The sequence below is a fragment of the Pleurodeles waltl genome, chromosome 5 (genome assembly GCF_031143425.1).
Source record: "Pleurodeles waltl isolate 20211129_DDA chromosome 5, aPleWal1.hap1.20221129, whole genome shotgun sequence".
Classification (NCBI taxonomy): Eukaryota; Metazoa; Chordata; class Amphibia; order Caudata; family Salamandridae; genus Pleurodeles; species Pleurodeles waltl.
In genome coordinates, this window is record NC_090444.1 from 551,763,230 (window position 1) to 551,777,840 (window position 14,611).

The following is a 14,611-nucleotide window of genomic DNA, read 5'->3' on the forward strand; positions in this document are numbered from 1 at the left end:
ACACCGCCAGCCAAGCGCCACCCCAAGCACACTGCCAGCCAAGCGCCACCCCAAGCACACCGCCAGTCAAGCGCCACCCCACCCACACCGCCAGCCAAGGGCCACCCCAAGCACACCGCCAGCCAAGCGCCACCCCATGCACACTGCCATCACTTTTTTTTGTTTATAAACAACAAAGAAACCACTAACTAATTATAAAATAAGTACAAAACTACAAACACAAAAGCTCTAACTAAATACATGATCTACAAAATGATCAAGGACAGGCCTAATCTTAAAAAGACGGTCACAATCAGGGTGATCTCGTGGCAAGGCTAAAGCATTGTCTACAAAATGCAGCATACGAAGAAGAAGCAAATAGCGATTACGTGTCATAGTTGCAGGAAATATAGCCGTTGCCGTCAAGGGACTAGTACACCAATAAGAAGCCAGTGACGGCTTCCTGATCAACCCCATCAAAAGAGTCAAACCTAAAAACTTTTTCATCTCTTCCAGATATGTGGGAACCCACTGAGTAGCTCTAGACTGAGGCTTAAGTCTGGCAGCATTGTCCCTCAAATATTGCTCTGCATACAAATTAGTCTGCTCCACAATCTTTTCCAAAAATACATCGTCCATAAACAAGTGAAAGAAATGGACAGCCAAAAAGTTTTCCGTATTGACTCTACACCCTGGGAGACCAGTAAATGCAGGTCACTGTGGCTGCTCCATGTTTGGGGCAATCCAGGTGTCAGGTCTTCTAATGGGAAACCCTTCAGCCCCATGCTGATGCACTCTTGGCACATCAATGTCCTCCTCTACAACAGGCCCTTCATCTGCACTGAGAGTAGCTTCCTCATCAGAAGAATACTCTCTGACAGAAAACTCACTGCCAGAATCTCTCACTTCCTCCTCTGCCTCAGATGCAGAGTCAGTCTCGTAATCATGGTCTGAAGACGACTCAAAGAGCATGCCAACAACCTGCTGAGCGGTCACTCTGCGGCTAGCCATGATCCTCACCAACAACAAATGGATTGCCAACAACAACTAACACTAAAATAAGCAATAAACGAAGTGTAGCTTTATCACAAAGAGTTATGTACTAAAAAACTATACCACTCACTTGCCTAAAAAAGCTACTCACCAGCAACTACTCTGCACAGACACAGCAATCATCAATGATATCCCACTAAAAAGAAAAAAGAAAAAAGCAAATTAGACATATGACAACACAAATATCATTGTGCTCAAATCTAAGGACAATTTCACACACAATATTGCATTTAGTACACCACCTACAAACATGTCATTCATGCATGTAAACAATACTCCTTTGGAGTAAATTGCTTTCACTTACCTAAAACATGCAACTATGCAAACCGCAGGACAACTACTGCCAAAACTGCAAGGATCCACAGCAAAGGAAGCAAAAGCTTTGAACTAGAACAAAAAGAAGAAATAAACTGTTATAATCACAAATACAAATACTTCGCCAGTTGACAAACACCCCACCACCAAGAACTTAGAAATTGTCCCTGGTGCCTAAGTGGATTCTGCCCCCTTTGGGGGCAGAAGGGCGTAAAAACAATTGGCCGATCTGGGCAACAGCTCTGTGCCCCCTTTAGGGGGCGACCCTTCCCAAAGAGGGCACCCCAGCACAAAACAAAAAAAGGGGAAAAAAAAAAAAAATCCCTGGCGTATTGGTTGTTTCTGCCCTCCTTGGGGGCAGAGATGGCCAATACGAAATTTCCCCACTTTGGGGGGGTGACCCTTGCCCAAAGGGTGCCCCCAAACACACACCACACAATCCCTGGCGCCTAGTGTGTTTCGACCCCCCCGGGGGCCAGATCGTCCAAAAACATGGCTGATCTGCCCTCGGGGGGGCCGAAACTGAAAAAAAATAGCCCCCCAGGGCAGCGACCCTTGCTCAAGGGGTCGCCCCCAAAATAAACTTATATAAGTAAATCCCTGGTGTCTAGTGGGTTTCGCCCCCCCTCCCCCCAGGGGCGGATCAGCCTAAAAATCGGCCGATCTGCCCCCAGGGTGGGGTGGGGGCGAAATACTAAATAAAGTAGCCCCCCAGGGGAGCAACCCTTGCCCAAGGCGTCACCCCCAAAATAAACTTATAAAACGAAATCCCAGATGTCTAGTGGATTTCGTCCACCCCCCTGGGGGCAGATCGGCCGAAAAATCGGCGATCTGCCCCAAGGAGGGGGGGCGAAATACTAAATAAAATAGCCCCCCAGGGGAGCGACCCTTGCCCAAGGGGTTGCCCCCAAAATAAACTCACAAAACGAAATCCCTGGTGTCTAGTGGATTTTGCCCCTCCACCCCCCGGGGGCAGATCGGCCAAAAAATCGGCGATCTGCCCCAAGGAGGGGGGACGAAATACTAAATAAAATAGCCCCCCAGGGGAGCGACCCTTGCCCGAGGCGTCACCCCCAAAATAAACTTATAAAACGAAATCCCAGGTGTCTAGTGGATTTCGTCCACCCTCCTGGGGGCAGATCGGCTGAAAAATCGGCGATCTGCCCCAAGGAGGGGGGGCGAAATACTAAATAAAATAGCCCCACAGGGGAGCGACCCTTGCCCAAGGGGTTGCCCCCAAAATAAACTCACAAAACGAAATCCCTGGCGTCTAGTGGATTTTGCCCCTCCACCCCCCGGGGGCAGATCGGCCGAAAATTCGGCTGATCTGCCCCCCGGGGGGTGGGGGGCAAAATACAAAATAAAATAGCCCCCCAGGGGAGCGACCTTTGCCCAAGGGGTCGCTCCCAAAAAGTAATAAAATAAAAAATCCCTGGTGTCTAGTGGAGATTCCTGCTCCACGATCGCGGGCCCTGTCCGCGATCGTGGAGCAGGAATCCAGTGAAAATAGGCACAGGGGGAAAGGAAAAACCCTTTCCTTTCCCCCGTGTCTGTTCCCCCCCCCCCAACCCCCAAAAAGGGAAGGACTTACCGAAAGGAAGTCCTCGACACGCTGGAAGCAAATGACTTCCAGCGCGTCCCGGCAATACTTGATGACGTCAGTGCACTGTGCACGCGCTGACGTCATCAGATTGCCGGGGGGGGTGGAAGGGGAAGGGCTTCCCCTTCCATCCCTGCCTTGGGGGGGTGGGTGGGGTGCACATGGGGGGAGAGCTAGCGCTCCCCCCAGTTCCCGGGTGTAGGACGAGGTGATCTCATCCAAGGAACCCGGGAACCGGTGCCTTGGACGAGATCACCTCGTCCAAGGCACCCTGGGGGTTAAAGCATGCTTTCCTCAGGAGCTAGCTTATCCTTTGAAGATTGTGGAGGCTCTTCTTTTTGAGATACTAACCCAGCAACATTTCCATTCACCTATTTAGAGGACCAACGTATTGAAGCTTCAATATAGACAGGATGGGAAAGTTATTTATTTTCTCCTCCTCTTTAATGTAGCCTAGTTGTTTACATGCCCTTCTTGTCACCTTGTGCCAAAGTGGGACCTTGTCCTGGACTCTGCATGACTTAAATGAACCTGCACCTCTTGCGCTCTTCCGCTTGCAATCCAAGTCCCATATAGGCCAGGATTATGGGATGTCTAAGATGCCAAAATATGACAATGATATAAATTTGCTACGTACAGATTATTTTATAAAAGATGCATGGCCTAAGTCCATGAGCTTCCCTTCCATGCTAGGCCCTACCCCTTCCATCTCCCATATTCTCATTTACCCTCTCCAGGTGGTCAGATGTAAAGGTGTTTTTGTTCATCTCATACTTTCTTGTACACTGGTACCTGTTTTCGCTTTCTTATTTTCTAATAGTTCTGGAGCTGCCCAATAGCTCCTCAAATTTTCAGTCCTTTTAGCAAGTGGGTGTTGTATTGCTTTAAGCTTTTCTTCAGTGGGCCTTTTGTGCTTAAGATGCTAGTCATGCTCAACTGCAGATTTTAATATTCCCTAAAGTTGTAAGAAGGGGGGCAAGGAGTACCAGTTAGGAGGGACTTACTCGGTTCCCCTGTATAGGAAAATGGAAACTAAACACTCAACAACAACAACATATCCCTGCTGCCAGTCATCCAGCATGTGTTCGATTTATCAACGCAGTTTGACTAGATGGACTGTTCTGTGCACCTCACCAGTGGAACTGTGGACAACAGAAAACTGAGCCCAGTTTTCAGAAACTATGCAAGGTGAGGCAGGGAGGCACAATAGCAAGTTTTTATTATCGACTTCACAAATATTGACTACGCAATATCAACTTGAGCTACATCATCAAGGCAAGTCAAGGAGTAGTTGAAATAATGACTCCGTACTTCTCTGCATATATTTATCTTGAACATAGCGTGATAGTCAATATTGTGCAGTCGAGCTTTGTGCTAATCAACATTTCTGTTCAATGTACTGTGACCCACAATTCCAGGTTGAACCATGTAAGCATCCTGAATGAGCAAGTGCCCAACATTGTTATGGGAAATATTCCCTCTAGACAGTTTGGTGGACGTTTGTGTGTGCGTCGACCTCACAGAAGAATCTACTAACTTTGCAAGCAGGCCAGAAAGATTCACGTGGCACTCGTTTACGTACAGGTAGACGAGAATGGGTCACTTGATTGAAACAAAGGTAGTTTAGTGCCACCCCTTCAGCTTGTTCTTTTTTTTCTTTTATTTTTGGTCTCTCTATATAACTATCCGATCGTTTTCTTCTGTGTCTAATGTGGCTTATTCTAGCACTTTGATTCAACAGTGCAGATATTTGGTGTGGGTTGTCCTTTGTAGGGATACTCGTGGATAATGTTCATCGTTACTTAATGAGTTTTTAAACCATGGAATTCTTCACGTATATCTCCCCGTTTGGATACTCCAAGCAGTTTGTAATTGAAATGTTGTTTTGGCTTAGAAAATTACTCAGCACATAGAAAACTACTCAGCACATAGCATGTGATGAATTTAAACTTCCAACACTGAAAAGAGTCTTTCACCACGGTTACTTTTGTTCTAACCTTTTTATGAAAGGTGAATGGAACTTACATGATTTAGATGGCGGGAGGGCAGTGTGACCATAACTAGAGCAAACCAAATCAACATATTATATAGGTGGTTTGTTCCTTATTGCGACCTTATTTCAGAAAAGACTAGGATTAAGCACTCCAGTTCCCTTTGGATGGTATTATGCATACAGGAATAGTACTTTGTACATGGACTGCTCTCTCCACATCTTATGTATGTCCATTCTCTAAGAGCCAAAGCGATGTCAGTGGTCTTTCAACAATGCTTTCCCATTACAGTGATACACATTGCAGCACTTCACTTGTGCCTCATATTGTTTGAACCACTAAGCGTTGAATGTCTGTCTTATAGTCAATGCTGTTTGGCCAACACAATGGTGTAGAAAGTCTTTGGCTGAACAGAGTAAGTTCATCTCCACCGCATGTCTGAAGTGTAACAATCTTCTGCAAATGAAGATCTGATAGCAAGAATAAGGTCTCACCTGAGTAACTTCTGCATCCTTAGTTCATCATTTCATTGGCATTCCCTTTACTTGGACCAAATTATGCCTTGCATTTTACTAAATCTAAATGATGGAAGCCCAATTAAAGGAAGAACAAAAAGGCTCCTGGGTGCAGCAGTTCCTTGGCATGAGGTGGGGTGCCACATGTGTTTCTTCTTCCCTATTGCTGTTATTAAGAAGTATGCTGTACTTATTGAAAGATTTGTAGGTAGAATGTTGTTTGCCTTTCCTATTCGATATTACTTGTCATTGATTGTCTGTATTCTCTTTGGAATTTCTTTTTATTTGACACCTGGCTCTTTCTTTTCAGTCAGCATGTACAGTTGATGGGAGGCCTGTTAACTGTACACCAACGGTGAATGGAATTAAAGAGCATCCAAAATGTAATGGATTACTGCATGCAGTTAACAAACCCCTGCAACCTGTAGCCTTCTCACAGTGGGCTCTCCCTGCTCATGCAAGGTTGGACAACTCCACTGAAAGGGTGAGCATGCTTTTGAATAATAAAACACACTTATTCTTGTAAACACCCGGACTGCGAATTGGTTGACTACAGAGCCTTATGAAACAAAAGGGTTCTGTCCTTCTTTTGATTGACGTGAAATTGCAAGCTACATGCTCTGACATAGGGAATTTATTAAATCAAACTTTAGTGCATTGGGAAGGGTGTTTCTCAGATTATGCCTGATTTGAAGCTCTGGGAGCTGGGTGCTGTAGCTCAGTGGGAGTTAATTAGACAGAGTGTAGTACATCACCACATGATGAGATGGGATTTGGAAGGGAAAACCTCTTGTTTTTGTGTCTTGATTTCGAAGTTCCTTTTTGTGTTCTGTAGGTGAAGTTCAGTGGTGAGAGCTGAAGACATAACTTTTTATTCCCCACAATTATCAGTCCCACAGTTAATATATTTAAATGTACGAAAGCCACTGAAGAGGACAATACTACACCCATTGAGAGATGTCCACCTAGCCAAAAGCTCTGCCTCTCATCAGCATGACAGCAATTATATTAATGTTCAGGGCGTTGCAAGCAAGTTCCCTTTAGATGGTTATATAGTATCCCTTTAACACTTTACATCTCATCATAATTAGTATTCCTTATGATACAAACAATGAATGAATAAAAAATGCCCTCTTGTACTGTGACACTTCAAAGTATGTTATAGGTAATAGTCTTTGAAACTTACGTCTTGACACCCATCGATGATTTATATAACAGTATCAACATCTATTCTAGCATAAGATGTCTACGTAGTCTTCCACTCTCCCTATCTGCTTTCAGTGCTCATCAAGAACCTGACGCTGAATCAGCAGCATTTGACAGTTTTTAATGTAATTTTGTTGTATGCTGGGCTCTCGTTTTCAACACCAGCCCTCGTAGCCACTTTATGGAAGGGACAGTATAGGTATGCTGCTGGCTACAGAAATGGTTCACATTCCTTACACTCCTTTTGACATGGCGGACATGGTGGATACATTTGCTTGATATACTTGGGACATGCACGGCCTTCCCTACGTTCTTGTGTAGTATACCCACTGCTTACCTTGAGCCAGCATTGTTGTCTTTTGCCCTTCAAATGTTTTCCTTCCTGAAATTTGTCCTCAGAGGCTCTTTCTTTGAGATCTCATTCCTTGTACCTTGTCCTACTTGGATCTCACCAGGCTTCGATTTTGGCATTGTCATTCTGTGGCCCTGTAAATGCTTTCACAGGAATGTATGGGAGCTGTTGAACACACTGCTGTCGTTGTGGTGTTCTTTCCTATCTCTGTACTACTTCTGCTGCAGGTTTTTGTTGTTATTCTAATACACAAGTGTTGCCTCCAATTTAAAATATGTCGCTATCTTCCCTCAGAGTTTTTGTAGACGGATGCTGTGCCATCTGCCATCTCATTGTAACAACATAATAGGAGGATATTGTAAACATTTTAGGTAGTGTTAAGGAGGTTGTCATATTCAGACTGTTTACATTGACCTTAAACTCTACAATGTAACCTCCCTTAGAGTCTTTGGTCTGACCATAGTGTTCAATGGCATGTGTGGCTGTAGATACACATGCTTTGCATAAGCTCGCCATCTAGTGTTGGGTCCAGAGTGGTACAACTTGTTTTTCTCCGCAGAAGATTTTCAAGTCACAGGATCGAGTGACTTCTCCTCTCTGTGATACTGCACATGGGCACCGAGTCCTTTGTTAGGTTGTTTCTCTCTGCTGTTGGTTTCGGACGTGTGTTCCTCTTGCTCAAAGTTCTCTGTTCAATTCAGTCCAAAACGTTTTTCTCTTCGCCTTCCTTTCAACAACAGTTTTGTTTCGATCATGTTTTGCCTTACAGCCTGTCCTCAGTTCAAAGTTTAATTCCCAAACTGGCTCCCTGCCCTTCGATGCTTCCGCACCCCTCTTTGGGCCTACATCCTCCACGTGGCATCCCACTATGCAGACCTGGTGGAATGGACTCCATTTTCACTTTTGCCTTGATGCCATTCAAAATTAATCCACACCGATCAACATCGGCAGTGTAATTTGTGCCTCTACCCCAAACATAAAAAGGAGACTTGCAATGCGTCTCAATCCTTTCTGTCGGAAAAGACACTTAGAGACAGAAGAGCTTGTCGACTGGAAATGGAGTCTTGGATCTTTGGGGAGGAGCACGTCCAAGAGAAGCCAGACCAAGGAGAGGCCTTCTCTATCCAAGACTCCGACTCAGACGTCTAGTTCGACATCGAGAGCCAGCTGTTCCAGTCAGCACAGAGCGTGAGTACAAAGGTACCTTGCAGCCCCTAGAAAGAGTGTAAAAAACACATCACAAGAGGTCGCCAGTCTGCCACTGCCTCCTGGCCATGGTGAGAACCGAGAAACCGATTCGAATGCCCCACCTTTCAGCTCAGCACCAAAGAATTCCAAGATAAATTCTTCGGTATCGACCCCAGGCTGTGGGGGCAGTGCTTTGGCATGGACCCAAACAATTGCACACAGTGCTTCAATACCAACTGTTTCGGTACTGACCAGAAAGGTGCCCTCCTCTGTTTTGGTGCTGACACCATTGCACCGACCAAAGACTAAGGAGTCGAAATAAAAATAAATAAAAAAAAGACTCCCTCCTCTCCTGTGGATTCCAGGCAGTCTTCCACCACCTCTTCAAGAATAGAGTCAATTCTAGAACTAATGGATGCTCGGCAGGACCAACTTCATATTCAGGAGGGAACAGGTCAGATTGTGGCATCACGCCCAGTTCCTTTAAAGAGGAACTTAACTTTTCAGGAGGTGCTTAATACCTCACCGTCTCCAAAGAAGGCCTCCAAATATAAGGCTCCATTTTTGCCACCGCCTTCTCCTCAATACTCTCTACCTCCTCCTTCTTCTCCAGCACCCTCTCCTCCACCTACACCTCCCTCAGGATTTATACCAGTCAATTGACCCCCACATGGGGCTCACAATTTGGGAGACACATTAGATGACCCAGATCCGTGGGATACATATAAGATCCAGATCCTAAAACACCCAGTGATCTGGATCTCTACCCCAGTAGACCATCTCCATCTAAGGTTTCCACCTCATATCAACAAGTCATAGCCAGGACAGCAGCCTTCCATAATGTACCAATATACACAGACGCTATTGAGCAAGACTTTCTATTTGACACCCTTGCTACAACGCATAAAGAAAGTCCGTTAATTCCCAGGCTCCCAGGCATGCTTCAGCATGCTGATGAGATCTTTAAGGAGCCAGTAAGAGCTTGTATTATCACTCCTGAGTCGATAAAAATTATAAGTCTGCACCCACAGACCCTTTGTTTATAGAGACTCAGATTCCTCCTGATTCTATTGTCACATCAACTGCACGTAAAAGTGCAAATAGTCAATCTGCAGGAGACACTCCTCCTCCTGACAAGGAAAGTAAAAAATTCGATGCAGCAGGCAAAAGAGTTGCAGCTCAGGCAGCCAACCACTGGCGTATTGCTAACTCTCAGACATTGCTATGACGGGGCTAATTGGGATGCAATGAAAGATCTCCTTTGGTATCTTCCTGAAGATCATTGTAAAAGGGGTTTCTATTTATTGTGCACTAGATGCTGCTGATACTGCCACACGCAGCATCAATACTAGCGTCATTATAAGAAGACATGCTTGGCTCAGGTGTTCAGGGTTTGAGCCAGAGGTACAACAGGCAGTGTTAAACATTGCTTTCGATAAAGAGACCCTTTTGGCCCACAAATTGATACCACACTAGAAAGAAGAAAAAAAAAAGATTATTAACCCTATAAAGCTATGGGGGTACTGCAGGCCACTGCACGACGTGGTACTTTTCGCCGCCCAGGTTTCACAAGAGTGTTTAGGTCGTCCTTTACCTACCAGTCTTCCACACAAGCCAAGGCCACCTCTCAATCCTACATCAGAGTTTTCTAGAGAGGTTCCTATAGAGGGAACAATAACAAGGGCAAAGGAAAACCATCCATTTCGAGAGCTCCACCTCCGCTGCAAGACAATGACTGCCTCCACCTTCCACCAACTCAGACCACTCTTATAGGGGTAAGACTTCAACATTTTTACAGAGTGGTCAGACACCACCACCGACCAGTGAGTTCTTTCAATTATCCAAAATGGTTATGGCTGGAGCTCATTTCCACTCCCCAAGCATGCCCCTTCGCACTCACAAACTTTCACAGGAACATCTCACTCTTCTCGAGGAAGAAGTGTAATCTCTTCTCCCAAAAGGGGCCATAGAGCCAGTGCCATTAATACATCAAGGTTCGGGAGAATACTCCCTTATACCCAAAAAGGATGGTTCACTCAGGCCAGTTCTAGATCTCAGGCCGTTAACCACTACATTCAATCAGAGAACTTCCATATGGTCACTTTTCAGGATGTCAGTCCCCTTCTCCAACAAGGCAACTTTATGACAGCACTTGATCTAAAATACTCCTATTTTCACATTCCCATTCATCTACCACACCGCAAATACCTCGGATTTGTGGCTGCAGGAAGATATTACTAGTTCAAGGTTTTACCTTTTGGGGTCAAAACCGCTCCCAGAGTATACACCAAATGTATCGCAGTAGTTGCTGCATACCTCATGTCTTCCCTTACTTGGACAACTGACTTGTCAAAGCCAGCATATTACAATGTCAGCATCACACTCAACTCACAATCAGTCTCCTACACACTCTGGCTTTCATGATCAGTTATCTCAAATCCCATCTTCAACCGCTTCAGATTCAACCTTATATAGGAACGGTACTCAAAACACAATTGGGGCTAGCTTTTCCAAGTCCAGTCTGTGTTCAAACTTTACACTCATTGATTTCTCAGCTAACAGAAAACCACACATACACAGTGAAGACTTTTGTGCATCTCCTTAGGATGAATGCATCCTGTATTGCCATCGTACCTCATGCCAGACTTCACATGCGTCCTTTTCAATAGTGTCCCTCTTGTCAGTGGTCTTAGGCACAGGGTCAAATGGAAGATCTAGTGTTGTTGGACCATCAGGCTGACCCCTCTCTGCATTTGTGGAACACCACCAACCTTCTGAAAGGACAGGACTTTTTGGACCCTATGACTCAGATCATTCTTACAATAGATGCATCACAGATGGGTTGGGGAGCTCATCTCCACAACCTCACAGTGCAAGGTCTATGGGATATTACTCACCAGTTCTTACCCATCAATTGCCTGGAACTACAAGCAGACTTTCTAACAGTGAAGGTGTTCATTCCTACCACACTTGCAATGCAAAGTAGTACTAGTACGTACAGACAATATGAATGCCATGTATTATCTTCAAAAACAGAATGGGAGGCACGACCATCTCAGCTGTCCCATCTTGCACAGACAATATTGAAATGGGTAATTCACCACCATATTCAGATAGTTGCGCAATATCTCCCAGGAACGGACACTCAATTTGCAGACCTGCTCAGCAGGATGCAAAAGCAAGCCAGTGAATGGGAACTCCACCTGCAAGTCCTTCAGCAGTACTTTCTAAAGTGGGGAACAACTCAAATAGACCTATTCACCACCGCTAAAAACGCAAAATGCCAAAACTTTGCATCCAGGTACCCTCACCCTCAGTCCAAAGGCAATGCTCTATGGATGAGCTGGTCAGGGATATCTGCTCATGCTTTTCCGCCTCTCCCACTCATTCCTTTTCTAGTTCGGAAACTCATACAATCTTCCCTCACCATGATACTTGTAGCGCTCCTACATGGGCATGGCAACCATGGTTCACAACCCTTCTGGATCTCTCACTAGTTCCACACCACAAGCTCCCCAACCTTGTAACACAGAAACAAGGGCAAATAAGACATCCAGACCCCAAGTCACTCAACCTAGCAATATGGCTCATGAGGCCATAGAGTTTGGATATTTACAACTACCATGGGAATGTATGATCATTCTTAAAGAAGCACGTAGACCCACAACTAGACAGTGTTAAGCAGCAAAGTGAAACTATTTGTCTGCTACTGCCAGCCAAAAAACATTGCCAGTGGTTCAAAAGATTGTTTGTCACTTACTACATTTACAAAAAGCTAATTTAGCTTGCACATCCATTCACCTTCATTTAGCAGCTGTAGCTGCATATCTTCAAAACAGACAGCATACTTATTTATTTAGAGTTCCAGTCATTAAAGCATTTACAGAAGGACTTAAACAAGTCATTTCACCAAGGGTACCTCCGGCACCATCCTGGAACCTTAACATTGTTCTCACACAGCTCATGGGCCCCCCTTTTGAGCCACTACATGCATGTTCCTTACAATTCCTATCATGGAAGGTAGCTTTTCTGGTGGCTATCACTTCCCTTAGATGTGTGAGTGAGCTTCAGGCTTTAACCTTCTTAGAACCATTCTTCCAAATTCATAAAGATAATATAGTTCTTCGAACTAACTTCACATGCTTTCCAAATGTAGTTTCACAATTTCATAACAATCAATCAATAGAATTACCAGGTTTTTTTTCCACAGCTTGGTTCTGTAGCGGAAAGGGCTCCACACACTCCTGATGTCAGAAGGGCTCTTTTGTACTAACACATAGAACCAAACTGTTCAGAAAAAGTAAACAACTTTTTGTGGCCTTTTCAAGGCCCCACAAAGGAAAACCTATATAAAAAACTGGTATAGCTAGACACGACATGCTGGAGGCCCGTGCAGGAGCGTCGGGCCGAGTGGCAGCCGCAAGCAGTCCTCGCGGTGTGATCCTCAAGTTAGAAGGAAAGCCAAGCGGCCACAACTCACGCTCTGACCTACGCTGGGGGGGCCACAGAGAGCATTCCCAGAGTGAGTTGTTCTGCCCGCCGCTGGAGCCCGGAAGTCCTAGAGCACCGCCACCGCAGCAGGAGAAGAGCAAGACAGGCAGCTGCAGCGGGCCCCTCTGCGGACCCCTGCAGAAGCGACCCGATCCCGGGTGCGGCTTGCGGGGGGGAAAGGGGCGAGAGAGCACACAAGCTCCCCCTTCCTCCTCAACTCGAGAGGGGGTACTACCCCTCCACCACCACAGGCACAGGCGTAAGAACCGTCCGGCTGGAGGTGCAGACACGACGTGGCATGGAGGGCCATCTGCTGTAGTCTGTGCCCGTGGCCAGAGGCATAAACCATAAGCCGTGACCCACCAGTGGACCCCGGCATCAACAAGAGGCATCAGCAAGAGGCAGGTGAGCTGCAAGTGGGGAAAGGAGCCATTTCCAGGTTCTGGGACCCATTGCTCTGATTACCGCCAAGCTCCCCAGCTCCCCCTATCAGGCGGACCTTTGACCATAACCCCTGCCCGATTGGAGTGGCTTTGACCCACATCGCGACCCTCTAGGGCTACTCGCAGGGGGGGCTGTCCAGGACTGGGCTGGAGCAGCAACTTCGGGCTGTGCTGTCCCTTGGTCCCAACCCCGCAAGCCCTAACAGGTCTGAAAAGACACAGCCACAGTGTAGTGCTTGGCAGGGTGCCTTTTCAGTGAACAGCAGCAAGCAGCAGGAACGTCGTGGGACGGAGCACAGACGAAACACGGGCCTCAATAACATAAGGAAACAAAGTGCTGCAACATTTACAATCAAAGCTGGTTCTGCAAGCCAGCAGTTGGAGAGCACCTTGGGGCAAGCTATCAGCATCTAAAAGTCTCAGTGAGCACCACCACTGCATATCTGCCGTCCCTAGGCCAGCCGGAAACTGAAGGCCCCCCACGAATAGACCACTCTATTTTAAGGTAAACGGACTGACCAACCCGGAAAGGAGCATGAGGTCAGGTAAAGCACGAAGCAACGTAATTAATCAACGCGTAAAACAAGCAAAGAGGGAAAGGAAAAGAGAGTTGGCTCTGGATGAAGCAGTAGCAAAAAGGAGACAGAGTAGCAACCCGGACTACCCCCTCCCTGCAGGAGGCAGAGGGTAACAAACGGAACAGGCAGGGGCACTGAGCAAAAATCCAGCATGGGAGAAACAAACTGTGGAGAGCCTGACTTCTGGAAAACTGGGATCTCTCTAGAGGGCGCCGCTGCTTCGCTCAATCGGCATAAGATAACTAATTACTTCACTGCTGTAAGAACCCACGCCGCCGGAAGAAGGATTGAATCGCCAGCTTCAATCCAAACAAACTTAGGGGAGGGCACTTCACCCATCCACGGTTTGCAAAACCAAGGAAACACTGAAAATAAAACCAGAGTGAATCCACACGCCCCCACTCCCATATCTCCAACAGTAGTGATTATGAGAAAGCAGCATATGAAAGTAGATGCACCGAGCACAGCCCAGGAAGCAGAGGTAGCGGAGGTAGCCTCTACTCCCGCAGCAGGAGCCACCCATATTCTCGGGCAAGGAAAAAACTTAAGGAACAACCACTCCGGTCCCACCAAGAGCCATCGGACATCCAGTCCAGCTAAGCTACCCATTCTGGACTCAGAGATGGCAGCAATCGCAGAAACCCTAGAACAAGATTCCCAGCAAGGTGACCTATTTTGTCAAAGCCCCAAACTCCACTCCTTTCCGATGTACGACTGTGAAAGTGAGGAACAGGAGCTCTAGGATTCGGAACCAGATTTTCCAAACAGATCATCAAATGTAGAAACAGTGACAACCTCGCAAAACTATCCCTGTAAAGCAAACACAATTGAAGGAGCATCAAGCGGCGACCAAGAGTCCAACCCACAGGCGCAACCCCCGACGATAAGCAGGGCAGACGA

The 14,611-nt window shown here is 46.3% G+C and overlaps 1 protein-coding gene across 3 annotated transcripts in view; it reads left to right on the forward strand.

Moving 5' to 3' along the window:
- VRK2 (VRK serine/threonine kinase 2) overlaps positions 1-14,611 on the forward strand; it is a 414,359-nt gene that overhangs the window by 333,737 nt on the left and 66,011 nt on the right. For all 3 annotated transcript variants that reach the window (XM_069234370.1, XM_069234368.1, XM_069234369.1), the window contains exon 13: positions 5,764-5,937. In XM_069234370.1, coding sequence (XP_069090471.1) covers positions 5,764-5,937 — 174 coding nt within the window. The remainder of the gene's footprint in view (positions 1-5,763; positions 5,938-14,611) is intronic.